Genomic DNA, 25,961 nt, shown 5'->3' on the forward strand with positions numbered 1-25,961 from the left:
CAGCGTCCTGCCAAGGAAAACAAGGGCACTGCCACATGTCCCCCATTAGCTCTCCGCTGTGCAGACACACAAAACGAACAGCACTCATGCAAAAACCTGGAAAAATAACTGGCACGACGTCGAGAAAGCGAGAGCAGCTGAGAACGAGAGAGAGAGAGAGAGAGAGAGAGTCTGATTTCCATCTCTGTGAACCAGAAAGCAGTCGTATTGTTGTTTGGGGTAAAAAGTTCACTCTTTTATTTTTGGAGCTTTACGCTGCGTCTATAAATAGGGTGGAGGTTTGTTCTCGTGGGTGGAGATCTGCTGTCGTCCTGGAAAAGATCAAGCTCTGCATTAAATCACACAGACTCTGATTTTTATTGTTTTATGTAATCTTCCCTTTAAACGTCTCAACGTCTCAGTTTGGCCTAAAATTCCCCTTTTCTTTTTCATGCTGAGTGTGCTCGTCTGAGAGAGCTCTAAATTTAAACCTGCTGCTGGTTTTTATTTTTTTATTTCCTGGAGCTTCGTATTAAATCACCGGCAGCGTGACTCAGACTCCAGATATTCGTGTGACGCTCTCCGGGCGGCGTGTCGCTGCCTGAAAGTGTTTATTTGGTTTTATTGTAGTGAAAACACAGACGCTCTCTGTTCGTATTCACACATTCCTTAATGTAGAAAACCAGAGAGAGGAGACGGGGAATCACACACGAGAGTATTGATTACTGTCGTTGTTTATGGATCTGTTTCTTTAGTCTATAAAATGTAAGAAGAAAAGTGCAGAATGCTACAAAAAGTCTGATTCAATGTACAATCAAATGAGACATTCAAAAAGCTGGAAAAAGACAATAATTGGACATTTTTGCTTCGTTCATGAATTGTCTGTGGATTGACGAACCCATTAACAGACTTATCCATTAAAAAGCTGCAGTTTGTTACTGACTGTTTGAAATCAAAATACGTTCAGTAGGATCAATTTGCTGCTGAATGTAGTATTTTCAAAGCATTTGTTGATGATAAGAATGTAGATTATGTTTCCTGTAGTTACTTTTCAATACAGCAAAGGTTTCTTCCGACTATTGTTCCTTCAGTTTTGTTTGAAAGTATCGATGAGCTTTGAGGAGTTTATCGTCAGAAATACAGAAGAAGAGTACCTTGTTTTATCCGATTTGTCTTAAAGTACGTTTTGTGCGAAACTTTTAACGTAAAGTTAAAATAAATCAACGTCGACTTTTGGTTTCATCGCGGGACACGAACATCGGTCTCCTGAGTGAAAGTCCTGTGTTTGGACTATCATTAGACACTTTTGTATAAAACAAACTTAATCCGGGATAAAAAACATTTCCTTCGAAACATTATTGACAAAGCAGTTTAAGGTTGTATAGGGAGAACAGGTTCATTAATGAGACTCTAGACAGACGAAGGAGTCTGTTAGCTACTGCTTGATAGCATTGCTAACTTGTTTTTATGCAATTTGAATCCCGTTATGGAAATGTATTTATATGTTTATTAATTCATTTCTATATTTAAGGAAAATGCATGTGCTATAGTTTACAGAAAGGGAATTACAGTAAATGTATGAATGTGAATAAATTGATTGGTTATTGCTAAAAAAGAAAAACTTCTATTCTATAAATAGCTTAAAATCAGGGTTTTTTTTTCACCCCCCAAAAATAAAAAAGGGAAGTTCCAGCCTCTCAGCCGTAAGGATTTTTGAATTTCCTGGTTTCAGTCACAGTAAACTTAATATTTTTTGGTGTTTTGGGACTTTTATGAATGTCACTCTGGGAAAAAGACATGTTTAGACCAAATAATATAAGCGGCTTCATTTCTAGTCATTGGTAGCTACCTTTAGTCTTATATTATGCAACTTTAATAATGATGATGATGGAGACGAATCATCATTTGAAGAACGTTATTAGCTAAAAGGAAGCTTTTCTGTCTTTGTGTTTCGGATATCACACCTTCGTCATCATCATCCTCTCACGTCTTCACGATTCACTATTTCATTCTCTACTTCCTGTCGCCTCTTTGTCTTTCTCTTCACTCGCTGTGATGACGGCAGAGAGCTGCCAAGAAAACCTGCCGTGTGTGTGTGTGTGTGTGTGTGTGTGTGTGTGTGTGTGTGTGTGTGTGTGTGTGTGTGTGTGTGTGTGTGTGTGTGTGTGTGTGTGATCCCGAGCTCTTAAGCTTCACTTCAGCAGCAGAACACGGGTCACATGGCCCGTAAACACAGATCCACTGGCTGCACAGGTCGGCCTTTAATCCGGTTCTCCTGCTGAACAACAGATGTGTTGACGGCTAAAAGACAATATCACATCCTGGGAGGAGACTTTCCTTAAACTTAACAGTGTTTAAAGGCTGAAGGGCTTTAATGTGACGGAGCTGGGTCCGAGGTTAAAGGGTCAGAAACGTGTTGGTAGTGCTGATTTCATGTGTAAGTTCATGAACACATGATGTTTCAGTGAAATACTGATTTTATTTAAACTTATTTTTGCAGTTTCGGACATCGTTTCTGTCCGTTATGGAAAATAAATCACTTTATTCTATAGATCTGTAAACTGTGATGGACGTAAACGGATTGTTTGGGGAATAATCTCACTGTTCACCTTCGGTATCTTTTCCTCTAAAGGTGGAGTTCTTCTTCACCTAAGATGCACGTAACCTTCTTTGCAAATGTAGGCAGAGAAGGGGATTATGGGTAACAGCAGGTCAAAGAGGCTGACAGACGAGTGCAGACCTGTGAGGCGAGTAGTTGTATTTTAGGCGTTGCACATAGTCAATGCGTCTTCAAGGCATTTCATATTGTTGCCTATCTCGTTGTCATTGTCCCGTCGAATCAAGGTGAACCAGAATTTCTTCAAATTTCAGTTCCTGATCTCTTCTTTTTTTATTTACGTTGTGGTTTGTGACTGTGCTTCCTAGTGCACAGGTATGTTATAACCCCTATATCCCTACATGTGAAATGAAACACATGTAGACGTTAGCTCAAGTGTTTTTTCTTGCGACTTGTATTTCTTACGTCTTTGTCCACCACAAAGGGACGGCCCATTATTCCAAAACCCCTAATTTATAATAGTCAGGAAAATTTCCAGTTGGACCACAGAGTGTATATAAGAAGTGGACGTAGAGACCGGGACGTCATCCATTGGTTTGCGGACTTTTGGTTGTCGCCATCTTGGTTTTTTGGACTTCGCCATTTTGTTTTTTTGCAACCAGAAGTGACACGAGAGGGTTGAGCTAAATACAAACAAACGTTGAATAAAACATTTTTAGACAACAAGAAAAAACCTTTTATGAAGTGAAAACACATTGAAAGGGTTAAAGTTGTAAGACGAAAACATGGAAAACTCCAAGACCGGACTACGTCTCTGGTGTGGACCTGTCAATCAGTGTGTAGCCCCGCCCTAAAGCATCCCCTGCTTTATGGTCTGTTTGACTCTAAATGGAGCATCATTTACTAAATGAACATCATGCTGTATTGAAGAAGACTTGAAACTAGAGATTGAGACCATAAACTCATGTTTACAATGTAAACTGAGGGAATAATGATATACAGTCTATGGCTCCACCCAGACAGGAAAATCAAAAATCTTTTTTTTGTTCGGTTTTCCGAAAATCCTCCAGATGTTATTTTTGTGACGGTGCTGAACTCACCACTTTTTATTATTTGCATTCTGACAGCCGGATGGTTTCACTTCCTCGTGTACATTACCCCCACTTGTGTGTGTGTGTGTGTGTGTGTGTGTGTGTGTGTGTGTGTGTGTGTGTGTGTGTGTGTGTGTGTGTGTGTGTGTGTGTGTGTGTGTGTGTGTGTGTGTGTGAATGGACATGATTCATTTAACCCTGATGTTTATTTTTTTGTGTGTCTTTTTTAAAGGAGACAGACGGTTTTGGGATTGAAAAGTGAAAAAAATCTGTGAGGACCTTGAAGTCAAACAAAAGAACCAGAGAAGAAGAAGAAGAAGACGTTTGTGAAGAAGAAGAAGGAAAAACAAACAAAAGAGCCAAGATGGGGAGGAAAAAGATTCAGATAGCTCGGATTATGGACGAACGGAACAGACACGTAAGTAAACAGAAGACACTTCCTTTTCCTCTCGTCTCGGTACATTCATGAAACCCAGAATGAGCTTCATTTTTTTTAGCTCAAGTTGAAAGATTTAAGTCAGATTTTTAGAAATTGCAGTAAAAAAAAAAATTGCAGTAGGGGTAATATTTGGAAAAGCCGACATGGGATAATACTGTTTATTTATTAAATATTGTGTTGCTGCAGAGACGACCTGGCATGAGACATGAGAAAACATCACTCTGTATTTATTTCAATATCTATTTCAATGAAAATGAGAATAATAATGTGTAAATTATCGTTAGCTCTCGTCAAAATAATCACAATTACAATTTTTTGTAAATTGTTCAGCCCTAATGTGAATTAAATTTATTTGCTATGTGAAGAAAAAGAGGTTTAAAAAAGGTAAAAATAATGATTCAGTGTTTTTCCGCCTTCTGATTTGGATTCTTTTTTGGTGCATGATTCACTTTTCCACCAAGTTCCATGAAATCCAGGCCATCAGTTTTTTAGTAATTGGACAAACGAACAGGAAACACAACCTCCTCTATCCAGTTAAACATTTTACAAAGCAGCATGTGTGTAAAAATGTATTAAATTACATTATAAATTCAATATTTCATAAAGTATAAAATTGATGGGAAAATAGTTTAATTTGTGGATTCACTAGAGAGAATGAGTTTTCAAGTAGCTTTAACTTCAAGTTAAGATGCAGCCTGAGACAAAAGAAAACACTTATCTTATTAATGTCTTTAAACTTTTCAAATCGTCGTGTTTCTGTGAATTTGTTGAAATATAGTCACTCAGGTCCAAACGACATAAACACATAACTGTAACAGACACTTCAAGCCAGAGATGTTTTGTTTTTCTGCATCTGAAAATGACACACGAACACATCACCGGCCAAAGGACTCGCTGTACTTCCTCAAACTGGTGATGTCACGTCATGTGATCGTCACAGGAGGAGACGACAAACTGAGTAATGAGAGCTTATTGTCAATGGGGGCACACACACACACACACACACACACACACACACACACACACACACACACACACACACACACACACACACACACACACACACACACACACACACACACACACACATACACACTCAAGTCTTGTCTGGGGGAGCAGTTCCTCTCTTCCTGTTTTGACAGGAAGTGGAGGAACATGTGCTTCCTGACCCCCGTTAGTGGGGGAAGGTCTGACCTCGTCACTGGACTGTACGATGCTATACGTATGTTTATTTATTTGTGTGTAGCTTTATCTTTAAAGGAGTGTGTTTATATATTTTAGCTCCCTGAAGGACTCATTTTTACTACTACTTTATTTTCATAGCTCTGGTTATGATAACATTGTATTTTTGCGAGTTAATTGCGTACATATTGGAACAATATCACTAAAAATAGATTTAATAAACAGTCGAGCAATCAGACAATCAGTTTGGAATGAAACTTTCTGCCGAATTAAACTTATTCAGAAGAGAAAATAAAAGTGAACAGTAAGATTTAGACCCAAACTCTGAGTTGTAAACATCCACCACTGACCAACTTCCTGCTTCAACTTTGACCTACAGTGTTTACAGAAGTGTCCACACAGTTATTCCTGAGCAATGAGGGATTATTACTAGAATCATTTTCAGTTTGACCTCCAAAATAAAGACACAAAAATACAAGTTGCAATCTGCAGTTTCCTACAGTTCAATTCCGTTCCAGTCAAGTATTGAAAATCAATTAGCAGGCTCTTGAAACTTTCATGAGACGTGTAATCCATCACCGTGAACTTAAAGTGTGCTTTTAGTTTCATTATTCATGTGTGGTGATGCTGTTTAAGTGCAGATTGATTTTTAACTGTCTGCACTGCGTCTCTTCATCTTGTACTGAAATGAAAATGCCTGGAAGAGTAAAAAAATACACCCAAGTTCGAAGAAAATAGTACTGAGAGTGGACAGCCATGCTAGCAGCTCTGTTGGGCTGTATTTGGGCTAAGCTAAATGCTAGCAGGTGTAATGTTTACCATGTTCTCTATCTTAGTTCAGAAGGTTAGCATGCTAACATTTGCTATTTATCATAAAACACAGAGAACAGCTGAGGCTACTTATTGGATCAAGCAATATGTCGATGATGGCGCTCTAAAAGTCCCCAAAGTTATTACAATTCATCCTGAGGGGAACATGAATGTATGTTCCAAATATCATGACAGTACATATAATAATTGTTGAGAGGTAGAGGAAAAGTCTGAGGATCACCAAAGTCAGTAGACTTCATCCTCTGGGGGACATGAACATCTGTACCAAATGTCATGACAATACATCCAATAGTTGTTGAAATATTCCACTAAAAGCCATAAATTTGAAAGAGGAAAAATCAGAGGATCTACGAAGTCAGTAGGACTCATCCTCTGGGGAACATGAATGTTTGTCCCACATTTCATGGAAACACATTCAATAATTGTTGAAATTTAAGTAAGTATACTTCATCCACTGGTGACAATGAATGTCAAAATGTCAGGGCAATCCATCAAATAGTTCTCCAGATGTTTCGCTCTGTACCACATGTCGACCTAATGGTGGCTCTTCAGTTACATGATTGTTTGTACCAATCTTCATGAAAATAAATCAAATCATTGTTGAAATATTTCCTTTAAAAGACATACATGTGAAAGAGGAAGAGTCAGGATCTTCGAAGTCAGTAGGAATCATCCTCTGGGAAACATGAAGTTCTGTCCCAAATTTCAGGACAATAGATACAATAATTGTTGAAATATTAGTCAGTATGATTCATCCTCTGGGCAACATGAATGCGTGTACCAAATTACATGAAAATACATCCAATAATTGTTGAAACATTCCCTTAAAAGCCATAAATGTGAACGGGGAAAAATCGGAGGATCACATAAGTCAGTTGAATTCATCCTCTGGGGAACATGAATGTCAATCCATACAACAGTTGCTGCAAAATTTGGACGTAGAGGCAAAAACAACACATTAGAATAGTTTGATAAACATACATCATCACTGTAATGGTCCTTTTTAAAGTAGTTAATAATGCTCCAGAATGTCCCTTTAATCATCTTAATCCACCAATAAAGACCATTTATATTTATATTTATTTTTCTTTGTCTCCAGGTGACGTTCACCAAGCGTAAGTTCGGCCTGATGAAGAAGGCCTACGAGCTGAGCGTGTTGTGTGACTGTGAGATCGCCCTCATCATCTTCAACAGCACCAACAAGCTGTTCCAGTACGCCAGCACCGACATGGACAAAGTACTGCTCAAGTACACCGAGTACAACGAGCCCCACGAGAGCCGGACCAACTCCGACATCGTGGATGTAAGTAACACACACACACACACACACACACACACACACACACACACACACACACACACACACACACACACACACACACACACACACACACACACCGGATGTAGAGAGGAAACAATTGATCGATTAATTGATTACTCAATTAACAGGGAAAGATAAAGGTCATTTTTTAAAAGCAAAATGGCCAAAAAAATTCTGGTTCCAGCGTCCCAAATGTTGTTCCACTTAATAAATACTAGTCTACTTATTGATTTAATCAATCGACAGGATTTTTCAGATTATTGATTGGTGGTTTAAAGCATTTTAAGCTAAAATTTCTAACATTCATCGGTTAAAGCTTCTGTATTATGATCATTTCATGTGACAGTAAACTGAATATCTTTAAGTTTTTGACTGTTGGACATTTGAAGACATCATATAGATTATTTACAAAATAAATATATTGTATGTTTTTCATATTTGTACACAAATCAATTGAATGTTAATATTCAATGTAAATGTTTGCTCATTTTCTTAGTTTTCTTTGATAGTAGTGTCAGATTAAACAAGACATTTAAAAATGCCATATTTGGCTTTATTACAATGGACGTTTTTCACTATTTTGGGACATTTTTAGAGATTAAACAAGTAAATATGAATATTAAATTTAAACATTTGCTTGTTTTCTTCATGGTCTTTGATTTTAAACAGAATATCTTTGAATGTTAAGTGTCAATAGATAAAATAAGACATTTAAGAAATGACATAGACAATATGATAATTATAATGGACCTTTTTCTTTATATTAAGCATTTCTACAGACAAAACAGTGAATTATTATTATTTGATGAAAATAATGTGAAATTTCTCACTATTTTCAACTATTTCAAAGTTTTTTAATAGACAAAATAATTAGCTATCAGTATTAAATGAGAATATTTGCTATATACCTCATGTTCTTTGAGTGTAATCTGCATATCTTGGATGTTGAACAAGACCTCAGCTTGGACTCTGCAAATTAACCCGTAAAGAAACTCAGTCAGAGCTAACTGTCTGAAACATGAACATGTGTGTGTGGCAGCATTATGTGGCAGCATTATGTGGCAGCATTATGTGACAGCATTATGTGACAGCTTTGTGTCCTCACAGTCGGTGCTGCTCTGACCTTTATTCTGATTTATGTAACATCATCAGAGGAACGCAATAGCAGGTGAACTAGTTTCTGAACACTTGAACACACCATCTCTGTTAAGAACACCAGGTCAAAGGTCACAGAGCCAACAGGAGTTTAGTGGAAGAAACGTTTTTTATGCCTCCTGAAAAAGTTTTATACAATAAAAATGAAATGCTTCTTATTTGAGACAGTTTGTTTGTGTAGTAGGGGTGAACTTTTCTCCAATAATTAACCATAAATAAACATAAATAATCACATTAAACCAGTAAAACATAAAAGTGTGTTTTGTGGCATCGTGTTGAAGAAGAACGCCCAGGTGTTCCCAGTGCTCACCTGTGTAACACAGGGTCACATGTCACACTGTGTTTGAGCGGCTACACCTGAGCTGTTTCCCTCCACGCGACCGCTCACATGGCCTCTTGACATCCCCCCCCACCATCAGAACCGGGTTTACCCTTTCTGTAATCCTGTGTAATCTCCCACAATCCCATTTATCTCGTTATCATAATCCGTCTTCATCTCTGCTAGTTATCCACAGTGTGAACCGACCGGTTTATTTACTGCTCTGTGGATCCACGTTACTAGTCACCAGAAGTCATAAGTGCATCTCCTTTCTTAAACAAGCATCTAAGAGCAGAAACCAGAGCAAAAGTACAGAAACAAACTAATATGAATACAATAAGTGCTACGAGGAAGGCTCAGGGTAGTACTTCATGAAGAGGTGAGGTTAAAGATGGGCAGTGACTCTGCTGTCCTGAGGTCAGTGGGGAGTTCATTCCTCCACTGAGGGGTCAGGACAGAAAGAAGCTGTGACCGGGTGGATCGGCTGCAGGGACCTCTGAGCGACGGGGCAACCAGTCACCCCGAGGCAGCAGAGAGGAGTGGTGGGGGGGGTGCTTGGCCTGGAGATAGGACCATTGTAGGTAAAAAAAAAAAAAGAAGAAAAATTAAAGTCTCAAATTCACAATAAAAAAAATCACAAATTGACATAAAAATGTTTTGTTAAAGAGTTGTTTCAGTAAGAGGACCTTAAATTAAGATTTTTGGCAAACAACAGTTGTAATGATGTTTTTTATAAATGACTTAATTATCACGCTGAGGAAGTCAAGACGTCTGCAGACATTTAGGAAATAAATCATCTGATACGAGATAAAAGTTGTTACTTTTTATGTCGTTTTAATGGACTCAGGCTGTTTGTGTGTGTGTGTGTGTGTGTGAGTGTGAGTGTGAGTGTGATTGTGTGATTGTGTGATTGTTCACACACACATGATCGCAGCGTGATTCAATCAGCTGGTATCATTTGATTCTCGGCCAACACGCTGCAGCTCTTAATCTGGCAGCCTCTCTGATTGGATGATGAGGACATGTGTGACCTCTCGCTGTGACTCAACAACGACACATGTCTCGACTCGACGGCGTGCAGAGGTCACGGCCGCCGCTCCGACGGCGAGAGGCCAGATTTTAAAGGATGTAACGCTCCGTTTGTGAGAGAATCTGATGAAGCATAGAGCTGGCGTCAGGATGTAGCTAGCCTAGCTTAGCATAAAGACAGGAAACAGCTGGCTATGTGTTGCTATGTGTTTATTTAACATTACACCGAGCGAGCTAGCTGTTTCCACCTGCGCCCAGTCTTTATGCTAAGCACCGCTAAATGCTAAATTTTGAACTTTTGAACTTTTTAAGAGCACAAAGGAAAGTTTAGCATTTTGTTTCAGTCTAGCTTTAATAAAAAAGTCTGTAACTATTGATTATTTAAATTTTTTAATGAATCTTTCAATTATTTTGAGTTGACCCAGCAGATTCTTCTTTTATCCGACCAGCATTTAAAAAACAAATATATTCAGTTTATTACCACATAAAAATGTGAAAGAGAAGCTGGAACAGATGGATGCTGTTTATCAGTTTCACATTTTCCTTTTGTTCTCTTCATATTTTAATTCATAATGTGTCTCGTATGTTTCGTATGGCTGCAACCAACAGTTGCTTTCCTGAAAACATCAACATCAGAATCTTCTTCCATCAAACCAACAGTTAAAAAAACTTTCAAATATATTCAGATTAATATCACATAAAATACAGGAAACTAATTTCATGAATAATTAATTCCTATGCATCTTGTGATGATTATTCTCTTCATAATTACATTTTTTAAGAGAGCGCATATGTTTTTTAAGGCTATAATTAATAGCTGCCTTTATTTTCTGCATATTAGTTTGTCCATAAAAAGTCTGTTGTGAATAAAGAAAGTCGGCTACAATTTCCAAAAGTCCAAAGTGACGTCCTCAAATGACTCGTTTGTCTAAAAAGAAATGTCTAAATTGCAAAGAGATTACATTTTCCATCAAATCAGACAAAGAAAAAGCAGTAACATTTTCACAACTGAGAAGCTGGAACCAAGAAATGTTTAATGTTTCAACAATCTGGTGGAGTTTACTCAAACTGAAGTACATAATTGATGTACTTGTACTTGAGTATTCCCATTTTCTGCTACTTTAAACTTCCATCTGACAGCTTTAGCTTCTTTATAGAATCAGATCTTTGTGCTCAACTTATGTGAAGAGTTATTAAATATGATATTATAGTTTTAAATTAAACTCTCAAACATTTTCTTAGGCGATAAGTCAGTTAACTGTAAATTTAGAAAGAGAAAAATGGAAAAAGTGAGTCGTTTTTTTGCAGCAGATGATCGTTGAAGCTGTGAAAAGACTCAAAGAAAAATCTAGCAGACAGGAATTCAGCAGAAGAGAGGCTCCTTTGTTTTGGTCATCACTTTTTTTCTGCTTTCCCCCTCATGTGGCGGGTTGGCATGTTGCCTCTATGTGTGTGTGTGTGTGTGTGTGTGTGTGTGTGTGTGTGTGTGTGTGGTGTGTGTGTGTGTTAGATAACTATCAGCGTAGTGTATTGTGTTGCTTTAGCCTGGGAACCTTGCTGCTATTTATAAAACTGAGGAGTTCTGCATTCCTCACTTTTACTCTGTTAACCTTATTTTACTGAGGCCTGCTGCAGTGTGTGTGTGTGTGTGTGTGTGTGTGTGTGTGTGTGTGTGTGTGTGTGTGTGTGTGTGTGTGTGTGTGTGTGACGGGTTGTGTGTGTGTGTGCGTGTTGTGTCAGATTAGAAACAGATTTGAACACACACACACACACACACACACTCTGAGGCTCACATGTGTCTCAGAGTCGGTCCAGTTCCTTTGTGTTGGCTGCGATCCCTCCCAGCTAAATGGCTGGAAACCGGTAGTGGTCTAAAAATATCCCAGTACACAGCTAAGAATAGCCATGACGGGGTGTGTGTGTGTGTGTGTGTGTGTGTGTGTGTGTGTGTGTGTGTGTGTGTGTGTGTGTGTGTGTGTGTGTGTGTGTGTGTGTGTGTGTGTGTGTGTGTGTGTGTGTGTGTGTGTGTGTAACAGTGTAAACTGTGTGAGGAGGAAAAAACTTCAGTTCACCACAACCTCCTTCCTTTTTTTCCTCCATGACCAGTTTAACCAGTTCAGTTTATGTCTCATCACAGTGGAGGAGGTGTTATTTCAGCATATTTCATGTTTAATAAGAAGTTTGAACCCCAAAGCAGTTTTGGGTGTTTTTGATTTTAATTTCAAAATAAAAGTCCTGCTCCTCTATGGAAACAGATCAGTAGTAGAGAGAACTCAAACATGTCTTTAGTGTAGAATAACACAGTTATAATGACATAAATCATAAAAAAAGAAAGAAAGAAAGTTGATTTCATGATCATTTATTTTACTAAAATTAGACAATTAAATCTATATATCCAACTTTGTTTCAAAGTGTTACCAGTGTTGGAAAAAAGGCTTTACATACTATATTTATTGAATTATTTACATTTCTCCAGCCTCTCCTCTCTGCTCTGTGTTCAGCAGCCTGAAGTTCAGTCAAAGTTTCACTGATTTGTTGTCACATGACTGTTGGTCTCAGATGAATCAATCATGTCTTCATAGTTTCACTGAGGAGCTCAGAATTTAATGTTTTTATCAGAATCTGATTAAAGCAAACGGTTTATTTGTGGCGAGATTTTAAATGAGACATTTAGAATAAAATGTTTAGTTTCTGTAACTTATTCTGGCGGTGGAGTTTGTCACACATGATGTGTTCAAGGACCGTCGGAAAGATGATGACGTTTTGTATAGCTTCCAGCTGATAAACGGTGTAGTTTTGGTGATTTTTTAAAGAAAACATGCGTTTCAAGTATTTCCAGCGACTTCCATTATGAGATTATTAGATGTTTAATGGAGATACACAGTAGGAGGAGATTTTTCTTCAGTTATAACACATTAATAGCTCCTCGTAAATATGAAGTTTGTGTTTGTTTCATGTGTGAATGTGAAGAAGGTCACATGAGATCTGTGTGGAGCGTCGAAGAGGAGACGATGAAGTCAAATTTATACCAAATTTAAGCTCATAGTTCTGTAAAGGGAACATCTTAGAACATGAAGGTCCAGTAAATACGTTCATAAGTGGAGCAAAGTTGAATCTACTGGTAGAGGGATGGTGTTAAAGCTGCACACACACACACACACACACACACACACACACACACACACACACACACACACACACACACACACACACACACACACTCATGCACTCATAGCACTATGTAATGTGGAGGAGGAGGAAGAGGAGGAGGAAGAGGAGGAGACCACCCACGTAAAAAAAGACCAGTTTAAGGAAGTGAAACTGCAAAAAGAAATTACAAAATCGATGGAAAAAGAAAAGCAGAGGGTGGAGGAGTAGATGAAGGAGGGAGGAGGAGGAGGAGGAGGAGGAGGGTGTGATGTTATGGCATCCTCCTCCTCCTCCTCCTCCTCCTCCTCCTCCTCCTCCTCCTCCTCCCTTCAGCTGTCTCCCTCCCCTGTCTGCAGGAAGCTGTTGCAACCCACCTGCCACACATTCAAACATTCCAGTGGTTTAAAGTAACTGAAGAATATTTTACTGAAGTACTTCCCTTTAAGTACCATTAAGAGCTACTATAATATATAATATATAATGTATAATGTATAATGTATATTATGTTGGAGATAAAGAACAGATTATTGGACTATATTCCAACGGATATCAAAAGTTTTATTCAAATTAATCACAAGTTCTTCTAACTCAACACACAAGTTTGACATATTATGGACGTATAAAGTTAATGAACATGTTGGTGGTGGAGACCAAAACAGAGCTAAAAGAGAGAATATTGACTCAATCTTTCCTCTGTATTCCAAAGGAAATCAAAGTTGATAGCATCTTAACAGCAAACTATTTATTTTTATCAACCCTTTCACCAAACACAAATGTCTAAATTGGGACATTACGGTGCATTTAGCAGCTAAAGAGACAGATGTTCCCTTCCAGAGGTGGTGGAGACCGAAAACAGAGCTAAAAGAGAGAGAATATTGGACTCCACCTTTTCTCTATATTCCAAAGAACATTAAAGTTTTATTCCAATTAATCACAGAGAATCTGGGACTCACATTCATCAGGTGAAGGAAGTGAGAGAAAAGTTCTTTGGAAATAAAGTTCAACTTGATAATCAGTCATTGTTTAAAAAAACAGAAGTTGTTTAAAGGCTTTAAAGGAATTATCAAAATAGTTCAACTTATTTTCCCGTCTGCATCAAAGTTACCCAGACGGACTGTTTTCATTTTATCGGAAAAGGAAGCGGTGGGTGTTTAGTGGTTAGTACAGAGTGTGTGTGTGTGTGTGTGTGTGTGTGTGTGTGTGTGTGTGTGTGTGTGTGTGTGTGTGTGTGTGTGTGTGTGTCTGGCTTTAATGTTTTAATAGACGAGCCAGATTGACAGACTGAGAGGAAGTGACGACGAGAAACGCCGCCGAGCAAAAAATAGCCTTCTACGGCCATCGCTGCGGGAGACACGCTAGTATTGGTGGGAGCTGCCCCCCCCCCTCCCCCATCACCCCCCTCCTCTCACCCGAGACCTTCCCTTCCCCTCCCTCCTCTCTGAAGCCAAACAGGTGGACATGACTGGGATGAGTGGGATATCTGCACCGGGCCAACCACTGAGCCCTCTATGTGTGTGTGTGTGTGTGTGTGTGTGTGTGTGTGTGTGTGTGTGTGTGTGTGTGTGTGTGTGTTTTGTACAGTATGTGGTTTTGGCTCTCAGTCATCTGCTTCAGCACTTCACAGCCCATTAGTCCAGTCTGTCACAACCACACAACCACACACACACACACACACACACACACACACACACACACACACACACACACACACACACACACACACACACACACACACACACACACACACACACAGTGGTGGAAGACGTCCTTGGATCTTATACTTAAGGAAAAGTAGTATTACTACAGTGTAGAAGTACATTCAAGTGCTACATTCAAAAAATGTTACAGAGTAAGTCATCATCAAAATAAACTTAAAGTACCAAAAGTACTTTAAGTACTACTTATGCAGAGTAATATATATTATATTATTGTATTATAATAATTAATAATAACTTTAAAGGTTGAGTTCATTTTAACGACTTTATATACTGCTGATAGTTTAATCTGTAATAATACATCATCATTTATAATCTGAATCTGTAAAGTAACTAACGTTTTTAAATAAACGTAGTGCAGTAAAAAGTACAGTATTTCCCTCTGAGATGAAAAGAAGACAAAGTATAAAGTAGTAGGAAAAGGAAATACTCAATTCAAACTTTGAGGCATTAGTACTTTCCTTTTTACAGACTTTTACAACACACATATACAACTACAACTAGTACTTCTAGTTGTTCTTATCAAACTAAACTTGTTTAGATTGTTTGGCTTTAAAATACTGAAGTCTCAGAAGTGGATTTCTCATCAGACGGCGCCCTCTGGTGGTGGAATGAGATGCTGCTTACATTTAATCTTTAACATCACTGAGGTGTGATTTAACAGAGTTATTGATAGCTTCATTAGCATCAAAATATACTTAAATATCAAAAGTTAAAATACACAATATGCATGATATTATTTATTATATTATTGTATTATCATTGTTAATGCATTAATGTGTTCATCACTTTAATCTTAAACTCACTTTATAAATTGCTGGTAGTTTAATGTATAATAAAACATAATAATTTATTAGTTGATTATATTCTATTTAAATAATCAGAATATAGTTATCAAATAAATGGAGAAAAAAACATGTAAAGTACCGTAAAATTGTACTTATGTACAGTATTTGAGGTACTTTACACCACTGTGTATCTTTTTTTATCATCAGAGTAACTAAAGTTGTTTTTTTAATGCAGTTGTACTTTAATTTAAATCAGCCAGCCCTTTATATTACCTCACAGTAAAACAGACAAATACAACATGTATTTGAAGTACTTCAAATATAAAGTTTACTTGATGTGTTTGTTCCTCTGACAGTTTATACAGCAACACGTTTTCTTTTATTGAACAATCTGCTGATTATTTTCTTTATTTATTTTTACAGTTACAGATTACTTGTTTTGTCCGACCAACAGACCAAAACTCAAAAATAATAAATTTACTGTCACATGTGAAAAGGAAAAGGAGAAAATATTCCCATCAGAGATGCAAATATTTTATATTTTGCTTCGAAAAACGATAAATCTTTGAACTTGTTTCCTATGAATTGACTCGTTGTTTCATCTATAAATCCAATAAAAACAGTTTATGGATTTGATCTGTTTCCCATATTAATCCAGATGTTTGTCTGTTTGTCTCTCCTCGTGCAGACGCTGCGTAAAAAGGGTTTAAACGGCTGCGACAGTCCCGACATCGAGGCCGACGACTCTGCGGGTCAGAGCCCAGAGTCCGACGACAAGTACCGGAAGATCAACGAGGACATCGACCTGATGATCAACAGACAGAGGCTCTGTGTACGTTCACTATATATATGTATTTATATATATTTATATATGTAACAGCTGACTGACTGACTGACCCCCCCCTCCTCCAGCAGGGTCTGGTTCCCTCCAGCTACGACATGGGCGTCTCCATCCCTCCCAGTACTCCCAGTGGTCTGCTGTACTCCCACCCCGGGATCAACTGTGGGTTAGGAAACCACAACCTGCTGCCCATCTCTCACACACACACACACACCTCTCTGCAGAGAAACAGCATGTCGCCTCAGAGGCCCTCCAGCGCCGGAAACGCAGGTGAGGAAGCATCACGATAAATTCTGCTAAAACTTATGAATCAGCTCTTTTTTTATTTAAAGGGACAATCCTGTTGAATTTAATGTTAGATTATTTTAATTATTGAACTGTAAATATTGTTAGAACAGGTTTAAATGAAGCCGATATTCCAGCAGTGCTAACTCTGGACTAACCTTCTATTTCTTTTGTGAAGTCTGAAGAAGAGCTTCACTAAAATTAATTCCAGCTTGTTATAGGCTGCTTTTATTTTTTTTATTTTTTCAGTCCCTGACATAAGACCTAAAAAAACAGGGCACATAATTAAATTTAAAGTAATAATTATAGTAATAATAATCAAGCAATCTCATATATTTATATATATATATATATATAAAAGAAAAAACGAATAAAATAATAAATGGAAAGAAAATAAAGAAATAATGATAGAAAAATAATGAAAGAAAAATACTTTACAAAAGGCTGGAATTTGTATCAGAGCTGGATCATTTAGTTAGTAATGGTAGTCTTGGTTGGGCTGCTTTTATTGTGAAGATCTTGACACTGAAACAGGAAGCTGTTCCTTAAATCTAAGCTTCTAGTTTCTTTTTCCAAATAATGCTGATTTAGTTTCTTCTTATTCAACTGAGGCTCAGAGGATCTTTGTTTCTTTCAGTTGAACCATGGAACTATATCAACTAAATAATGTTTATTAGTAGAAAATACTTTACAACCAAATATGTAACATGTATTTATCTGAACTTGGGTTTTGTGTCTGTAGGACTGATGGGCTCAGAGCTGCAGACGTCTGTGGTCTCCACTGTGGGTAAGAATCATGTTTATTCATTATTCACTGGAGACCAGTGAACTGTTCAACAATCTCATCTTTATATTAAAATGGAAGAAAACAATGTTATTAATAGTATGAAGAAAATCAACAAGGACAGAAGAGCAAAACCAGATGTATTATGAAAATACAAATATTACAAAGAAATATAGAAACACAGTAGATCAAGACATATGAGAGAGACTAATAATGAATTGATTAAAATTAAAAGAGAATAAAGACAAAGGGATGATAAATTATTAAGAAATACAATAAGATTTTAATTTGTAAATGTTAAACATGAAAAATGTAATCCCAAAATATTATAATTATGCAACATATATTATATTAAATCATGTATTTTATTTTGTTTTGTTTTGTTTTATTTTATTTTATACACAATACATTCTAATATTCCAACAACATCAATAAAAGTTATTTCCTCTGATTCAGAGATATTTATATCAGGTTCTCATCCAGTTCATGTCTACAGTGATACATTAATGTTTGTTTATATAATAAATTCTTATTAATCATGAACCTCCATCTGCCTGTCTGTCTGTCTGCCTGTCTGTCTGCCTGTCTGTCTGCCTGTCTGCCTGTCTGTCTGTCTGTCTGTCTGTCTGTCTGCCTGTCTGTCTGTCTGTCTGCCTGTCTGTCTGTCTGTCTGTCTGTCTGTCTGTCTGTCTGTCTGTCTGTCTGTCTGTCTGTCTGTCTGTCTGTCTGTCTGTCTGTCTGTCTGTCTGTCTGTCTCTAGGTAACGGTGTCTACAGTACCCACTGCTCCTCTCCTGGTCTTCTGTCTCCAGGAGTCTCTAAGAGCCTTCAGGAGAAGAGTCCTCCTCCAATGAGCATGAGCCGTAAGCCCGACCTCCGCACGCTGATGCCCCCGCCAACAAGTGCAACATGGCCCCCATCGTGAGTGATGCTTCTTTATCTCTATTTAAACATTAATCGTTTTGATTTATATTGTTTTAATGTGTTGATTTCACTGAAAAGTCTGTTATTTATATTTATTTATATTTTTTATTTTTTATTTTTATTTTTTATTTTTTATTTTTTATTTTTATTTTTTATTTTTATATTTATATTTATATTTATATTTATATTTATATTTATATTTATTTATATCATGTAGTCTCACTGTGTTTTTAATGCTGCGCTCCAGTGTGAGGATTTTGATCTGATGTTGGTGAGTACAACAAGAATAATAAAATAGTTATTTATGTAGTATTAGATAGTTTAAAAAAAAATACAATAAAAATATGAACATCTCAGAGGTACATATTGTACTTTTTACTGTACTGCATCTCTATACTCACACACTTTTACTTGAACAAGGGTTTTAGTATCAGAGTACCAGTATGTGAAGCTGTGTAGTATATATATATAATGTATATAACTTTTGTTTTTGTAGAACCAGAGGATAAATCACTCTCAGTCGGCTCAGACGTTGTCGTCTCCGGCCGTCTCCCTCTCTGCTCAGACTCTACCTGGACAGCTGATGGGCGGTTATCCGTCCACGCTGTCCTCTTCTTATGGAACAGGTGATTACTACAGAACAGAAGTACTAATACTACACTGTGGAAATACTCCACATGCATTCAAAACCTTATTTAAAGACGTTTTTCATGATATTTTTCATTCATGATATTTTTCGACGTGCTATACTTTACACCCTGCAACATTTTTTGAAATAAACACAGCAAACCAAAAATGCAATAGTTTTATTGATAACAAAGACTCACTCTTCAGTCAAACAATGCTGTTCTTCAGCCACATATAGCAGAACGGTTCTCAAGAAACACACAGATGCTGTGGATATCAAATATAAAGATTGAAGTGATTGTTAACATTATTCTTGATATCAACAGTCATTGGTTTGAGTAGAACCCTTGTAGAACCTCTGATCTCCAGCATGCATCATGTTCTTGTTTGTACCGTTGCGGTCCTTTGAGAATCTCGTCTCTTTAAAAAGTAAAAAAAGTCAGAAACACAGATCTGATTGACTTTGATTCATTGTGTTTCCTCAGAGTTCCTCAGCAGCGACCTGTCCTCTCTGTCCGGGTTCGGAGGTTCTGGTCTCGGATCGGTAACAAGCTGGCAGCAACAGCAGATACAGAACCTTCAGCACTCAGCACTCGGACACATGGGGTGAGGAGCTTTCTGAGAGATGGGGGAGACAAACACATCAATAAAGTTTTAAAGATGTTATATCATAGTATGTTGAAACATATCATGAAAAGGTCTCCTCTTCCTCTTCCTCTTCCTCTTCCTCTCGTCCTCCAGGACTTTGTGTCAGACCTCCAACCTGAACCTCTCCTCCGGCCACCACCCGAACCTCCATATCAAGTCCGAGCCGGCCTCCCCCCCAGAGACCGGGGCGTCGGCATGATGGGCGCCGGCCTCATCGGAGGAGGAGGAGGAGTAGGAGGAGGAGCGACCACGCTTGGTTACGCCACCGCCGCGGGCCGCTCCCCGGCGACAGCGCCTCCAGCTGCGGGAGCTCGTACGAAGGCAGCGAGGAGCGCGAGGATCACCACGGCAACTTCCTCCTCCAGCCGCTGCCCACGCACGAGGAGCGCCACAGCCCGTCGGTGAAACGGATGAGGCTAGCGGAGGGCTGGGCCACATGATGGGAGGCGTCTGAGGCCGGAGGAGGAGGAGGAGGAGGAGGAGGAGGAGGAGGAGGGGGGAGGTGTAGTCAAAGTTACCTTATAGTGTTATTGTTATTATTATTATTATTATTATCATATTCTTCCTGTACTGAGTGGGTGTGCTATGTGCGTGAGAGGGGGCGGAGTCAAACAGTTTCATATGATACAGTGACCTTCTGCTGTATTTACAACATGTACTGTAGCTGGAAGAGTACACCAGAGGGAGTACTTCTGGTACATCAGGGAAGTATTTATCAAACTGCTTAGAGTAACACTAAAAAGTGACAAAATTCTTCATTAAAACTGAAGAATAACAACGTTTATTAATCAACTGTTAAGTCTAAGTCTGTTAAGGATTTGTACTTTTAGCAGTTTGATAAACAGCTGTCTAGTTTATGATCAGATACAAACGTGTGCTTCATGTTTGTACTTCCTGTTTGTACTACAGCGGCTGCAGAGAGGTATTCGTGTACATGTATTGCTTGTTTTGCGTGTGTTCATGTGGCGGGGGATGGGTGGGGGTATGATAAGTAAATAACAAATATGTTAAATGCACATCTGTGCACATTTATGCAAACAAAACAAACAAAAAAAAGGTGAAAGTGAAGAAGTCTGGTACTCTGAGAGGTTTTAATAACATGCATGAGCAGGCGAGCTGAGAGGAATCAGTCCGCCGTGTTGCAGGTTCAACATATTTGCGCACATTTAAACAAAAAGCACATTTATATATGAACGGATGGAGGGTCGGGGGAGGGAAACAGAAACAGAGAGAGAGGTAGAGAGGAAGTAGAGTGAGAGGAGGGTGGAGAAGATGGAGCTCTGGTTAGAGAGAGAGATGGTGGAGGGGGAGGAGGAGGTTCCAGTGGGAGAGATGAGAACGTTATTTTTGCAACAGGTTGCATAGAAAAAGTTTCACTTGATGTGAAAACGCTTCTGAGAGTTAGAGAACAAGTAGAGAGTAGAAAAAATATGTTTCTGTGGAATGCATCCAGATAAGAATATGGAAGCAAAGAAATGCTGCAAAGAATACCATAATACGTTACTGAATGATTAATAATTAACCACTACTGAATACTTTGTGCATAATATTTATAATGCAAAAACATTTAAATACACAAATACTTGAATATAGTGTAAACAAATGCCTAAAAACTCAGGATAAACTGGATTAAAATACTAGAAATAATGAGGGATGATCACAAAAAAGTTCAAAAACATCATTTTCAGAGAAAAAGTCTTATTTCTAGTAAAATAAGACTTTAAATTTCAAGTATTCAGTTTAAAAAAAACATCAAGATGCTCAAATTGGATTAAAGTCACAAAAATTTGACTTGAATTCAATTTTAAATATCTGCACTTCTGTCAGGTTATGTAAAAGAAAAATAATGTAGTTTTTAAATGTACAACATTTTAAATAATAATAATAAAACCACATTAATTCACATAGTTGGCTTTAAAATCTGAATATTTCAATGTAGAGTATTTTAGTGTTTAGTAGTGGTTACAATTCACAACTTCTCATCCAGTTAATTAAACATAAAACTAATCATAATGTCCTTTATTTGCTTCCATAAAAACAAAACCTGCGTTATTTTCCTGTAAAACAAACAAAAGCATCTTTGGTTTCATGTATCAGAAGAAAAAAAACTGAACTCTCATCTGAACTTGAGTGATAAGTAAACGTCGATTATGGCCTTGTTGTTATGCACAGAGAGAAAGCTAGCTGTTAGCTGTTAGCTTAGCATTCAGAGTTAGGAGGATTGTATTAAAAGCCATATCCACGAGGACGGTGATGCTTTGCTGCACAAAGTTTATATAGTGTTATGATTTTTGAATTCTTTATTATATCAAATTGATATTCCTAGATGTCTGCAGCTCTATTTAATAAGATAACAGTTATATAAAAAAAAGCAGAGAGGCGCATGTGATTTTTTATTAAACATTCAGGGAGATTTTAATAAAGCTGGAAGTTAAATTAAAACAATAATTCCCTTTAAAAAGGGCAGCTGGTGTCAGAGCCGAAATGATATCACAAATTACTGGTGATTATTAAAAAAATATGCAGTATTTTTACAGCGGTGGAACTTTACTTTAGTAAAAGTACAAAAAATGTAAAAACAAATATAAATATATACCTTAAAAAAGTATCTCCATGACAAATTCTTCATATCAGAGGGAAATCATGTACTAAAAGTAATTGAATAGAAGTAAAAAATTAGCATAAAATAGAAATAGTAAAGTACAAAACATAAAGTACTAATAGCTCAAAATTGTTCAGAAGTACAGTACTTGAGTAAAAGTACTTTCCACCACTGTGTACTGTGACTCTACAAGGACATTGTGGACATTTTGAATAATTTGTGCCTTGTACCTAAAGCTGGCTCTAACACCCGCCACAATAAGAGCCCTAACAGTGCTTTTATTTTGAAGATACGGAGAGTTGGCTGAGGGTCGTTCACATTTGAATATTTTTGGTTTAAAAACTGTATATTTGGAGCTTGAACCTTCAGCCACAGTCCGTCTGCATCCCACCTACGAGTAAAATCACTAATATAACAAAATAAAATAGTATCTGTTCTACTCTGTTGGAAAAAGGGCGGAGCCCGGATGTGTTTTTCTTCTGCACTGCTTTTCTTTGTTGATGACTGTGTTGTCTCCGGGTAGGTCAGCTTCCAGATTAACTAGCAGTTTAACTAAGCTGAGGGCCAGGAGCTCGTCCTCAGGCTGCAGGAGGAGCGTTAACTAACAAACGCTTTATTGTGTTTTTGGGTTTGATTCTTTTAGTAACTGCCTGGACTTGTACCTCAAAACGCCCCCATGAAATGATCTGACCTGACCTCAGTGAATGTCCTCTGTACTGTAAATGTTCAATCTATCCCCTCTTTACATGTGCTTCTAATAGTTAAATATTCTATAAAGAGATTGTTAGCGGCATAAAGCTGGCCTTTGTCGCCACTTGGAGACAATGATTCTCAGAAGAAAAGCTACATGCTCAGTCAGAGATCATGTACAGCGACTCCCTCACTCACACATGTGGTAGTATTTGTATTTTGCAGAAAAATATACAAAAATAAAAACAGGCTCTGTTACAATGATCACGTGTGGTTTGTCCTCAATGATTCTTCAGATTTTTGTTGTGTTTTGTAAAAAAGGCTGCACGTTAGCTTTATAATGATTCAAGAGGTTTTACTCTGGAACAAATGTGAACTGGGATCAGCTGGAAAAAGTAATGTATGGCATTAAAAATGTAATATAATAAGAAAAATGATTACAAAAGTCATACTATAGGATGTCATTTAAAAAAGTCATAAAAAGTCATAGAATGGTATGTCACATTTTTCTTTTTTTAAAGTCATAGTATTTTATGCTATAAAAAAGTCAGTATTTTATACAAAGTATAAGTATTAGTATTAGTAATAGTATAGTATAAAAAAAGTCAAAGTCTTTGTATAGTACATCATAAAAAAGGCATAGTATAGTATGTTGAAAACAAACGAGAAAAAAAAGAGAATAGTATCTGATTAAAAACTCATAGTATAGTAATTAATAATAAATTCATATAGAATATGATTCAATGATTAAACAGTATATAAAAGGAGTTAAAACATCTACAGCAGTAAAATGCAAAATACACATTAATGTAGCAGTAATATTAATGCAGAAACAACATTTAGTGAAACAATGACGGGGAAAAAGTACTTTTACTTTTAATTACTTTTAATACTCACAAGTTTTGAAAGCAGAATGTTTACCACTAGTGGACTGTTTTCCCAGTGTGGTATTAGTACTTTTAGTTTAGTAAAGTATCCTAATACTTCTACCAATAAGGCCGAATAAATAGTACTTTCATAAGTTAGTTAGATGAACAAAACATTGAATTTCACTGTTATGGTTATATGTTAAGTGAGCCAGCTCTACTTTAACGATGAAAAACAACACAATTCAGTCTAAAATATACATCAACAAGTGTTTTCTTCAAAAAATGAAAAGTAAAAAAGCTGTGAAGAAACATTTAGTTATAATTTGATTTTCAAATGAATTAATACAAAAGTTCACTTATAAGTTTTGAGGGTTTGTTTGTGTTTTTCTTCAGATGGTTTCTTCTACTTCTATGAATTTGGATTCAACATTTCTAAAAACTAAGCTCCAGCTCTGTGTAGTATTTAGTTGTAGTATTTAGTTGTAGTATTAGTTAAAAAATAACAGAAAAACTACAACCATGTCAGACATCTACAGACTGACAGCCAGGGGGCGCCACAGTCCTGTATTAACTGCAAAGTAGCAAAAGCTGTCAAACTTGTGTAATACAAAAAAGTCATTGTATAGTACGTCATAAAAAAAAATCTTAGTATAGCATTTCATAATAAAATCATAAAAAACATAGTATAGTAAAACAGTAAGCAGAAAAAATATAAAGTATCATAAAGGGAAAGACTCAAACTAATTTAATTTGGTACTTAACTAAATGTACTTACATTTGTGCTGCAACTCTACAAAGTATTATATACCTACCAATTTAAAAATGACATTAATTATCAATGAATCTGCCAATTATTTCCTTATTGATTATTGATCAAATTATTTGATCAATAATTTGTTGTAAAAAATGTCAGAACTGTGACAAATGGAACGACTTTTTTAATAGAGACCGAAAAAGACTCAATAAACTTTCACTTAAAAGAACAAAAGAAGCAAATCTGAAAACTGATTTTAAACTATCACTCAATTATCAAAATAGTATCAAATCAATTAATCAACTATTTTATTAAAGGTAAAAGATCATTTAACATGTATTTACATTTGATTTCTCAGTGAAACTGTGCTTTTTGTTCAAACTGCTAAACACAGTGTTATTTTGTTAGATGACCTTTTAATCTTAAATTTATGGATTTAACATGGATTAGTTTAAATTAACAGACTTATTGCTGTTATTGATCAGCTTCACTCCCTCTTTGTGCTGCATGTCTGCCACCTGGTAGTGAGGCAGTAAACACTTGCATGTTAAAACATTTGAATAGACAGTTGTTAAAGATAAATACGTAAATATATGTTAGCAATATTGACAGTGAAGTCATTTTATTGATAAAGCCAAAGTCCAATATCACAATCTGCCTCAGAAGGCTTTACAATCTGTACGGCATGAAACTCTCTCTGTCCTTAAGGCCTCAACCCAGATCAGGAAAAACTATTAAACAAGGACAAAATGTGAGAAATCCTTCTCCATTAAACACAGACAGTAGATGTTGTGTTAAAGAATAACAAACATAATAAAATACCTCATCTATCCTCTGATTTACAGGATTTTTCTCTGATGAAACACCAACAGATTAAACAACTATTGCTTCAGCACATTTTTTGAAAGACTTGACCAAATCTTACATCACACAAAACTTCTTTACCACTCACTGAAAACGTTACACGAATGCATCAAAGTAAAAGAATGAACTTTCAGCTTTATTATCAATTCAGTCAACACAGACAGAATGTTAGTTTCTCTCTTGTTGAGCTTTACATAAAGTAATTGATACTAAAGTAAAATATATTCTACAATGGACTAAATAAACTCAAGTCACCAGTTTCTTTGCTCTATGGATGTAAATGTCTCTATTTGGACAAACCACGAGACAACCTCCAGGTCTGAAAAGTGAATCCAAAGCTTCATGTGTTAAAGCTGCATTATCTCTCCTGTCCACCAGGGGGCGACTCCTCTGGTTGTATAGAAGTCTATGAGAAAATGACTCTACTTCTCTCTTGATTTATTCCCTCAGTAAACATTGTAAACATGAGTTTATGGTCTCAATCTCTAGTTTCAAGTCTTCTTCAATACAGCATGATG

At 36.9% G+C, this 25,961-nt stretch overlaps 1 protein-coding gene across 1 annotated transcript in view; it reads left to right on the forward strand.

Moving 5' to 3' along the window:
* Window positions 1-20,117, forward strand: part of LOC129102886 (myocyte-specific enhancer factor 2C-like) — a 22,632-nt gene extending 2,515 nt beyond the window's left edge. Inside the window, 12 exon segments of the mRNA XM_054613172.1 lie at window positions 3,860-4,045; window positions 7,179-7,382; window positions 16,245-16,388; window positions 16,469-16,667; window positions 17,425-17,469; window positions 18,227-18,358; window positions 18,361-18,386; window positions 18,886-19,015; window positions 19,502-19,622; window positions 19,758-19,831; window positions 19,834-19,941; window positions 19,944-20,117. Coding sequence (XP_054469147.1) covers window positions 3,992-4,045; window positions 7,179-7,382; window positions 16,245-16,388; window positions 16,469-16,667; window positions 17,425-17,469; window positions 18,227-18,358; window positions 18,361-18,386; window positions 18,886-19,015; window positions 19,502-19,622; window positions 19,758-19,831; window positions 19,834-19,941; window positions 19,944-20,104 — 1,398 coding nt within the window. The 5' untranslated portion in view covers window positions 3,860-3,991 and the 3' untranslated portion in view covers window positions 20,105-20,117.
* Window positions 20,118-25,961: the final 5,844 nt, after the last annotated feature.

Source organism: Anoplopoma fimbria, chromosome 14, assembly GCF_027596085.1.
Source record: "Anoplopoma fimbria isolate UVic2021 breed Golden Eagle Sablefish chromosome 14, Afim_UVic_2022, whole genome shotgun sequence".
Classification (NCBI taxonomy): Eukaryota; Metazoa; Chordata; class Actinopteri; order Perciformes; family Anoplopomatidae; genus Anoplopoma; species Anoplopoma fimbria.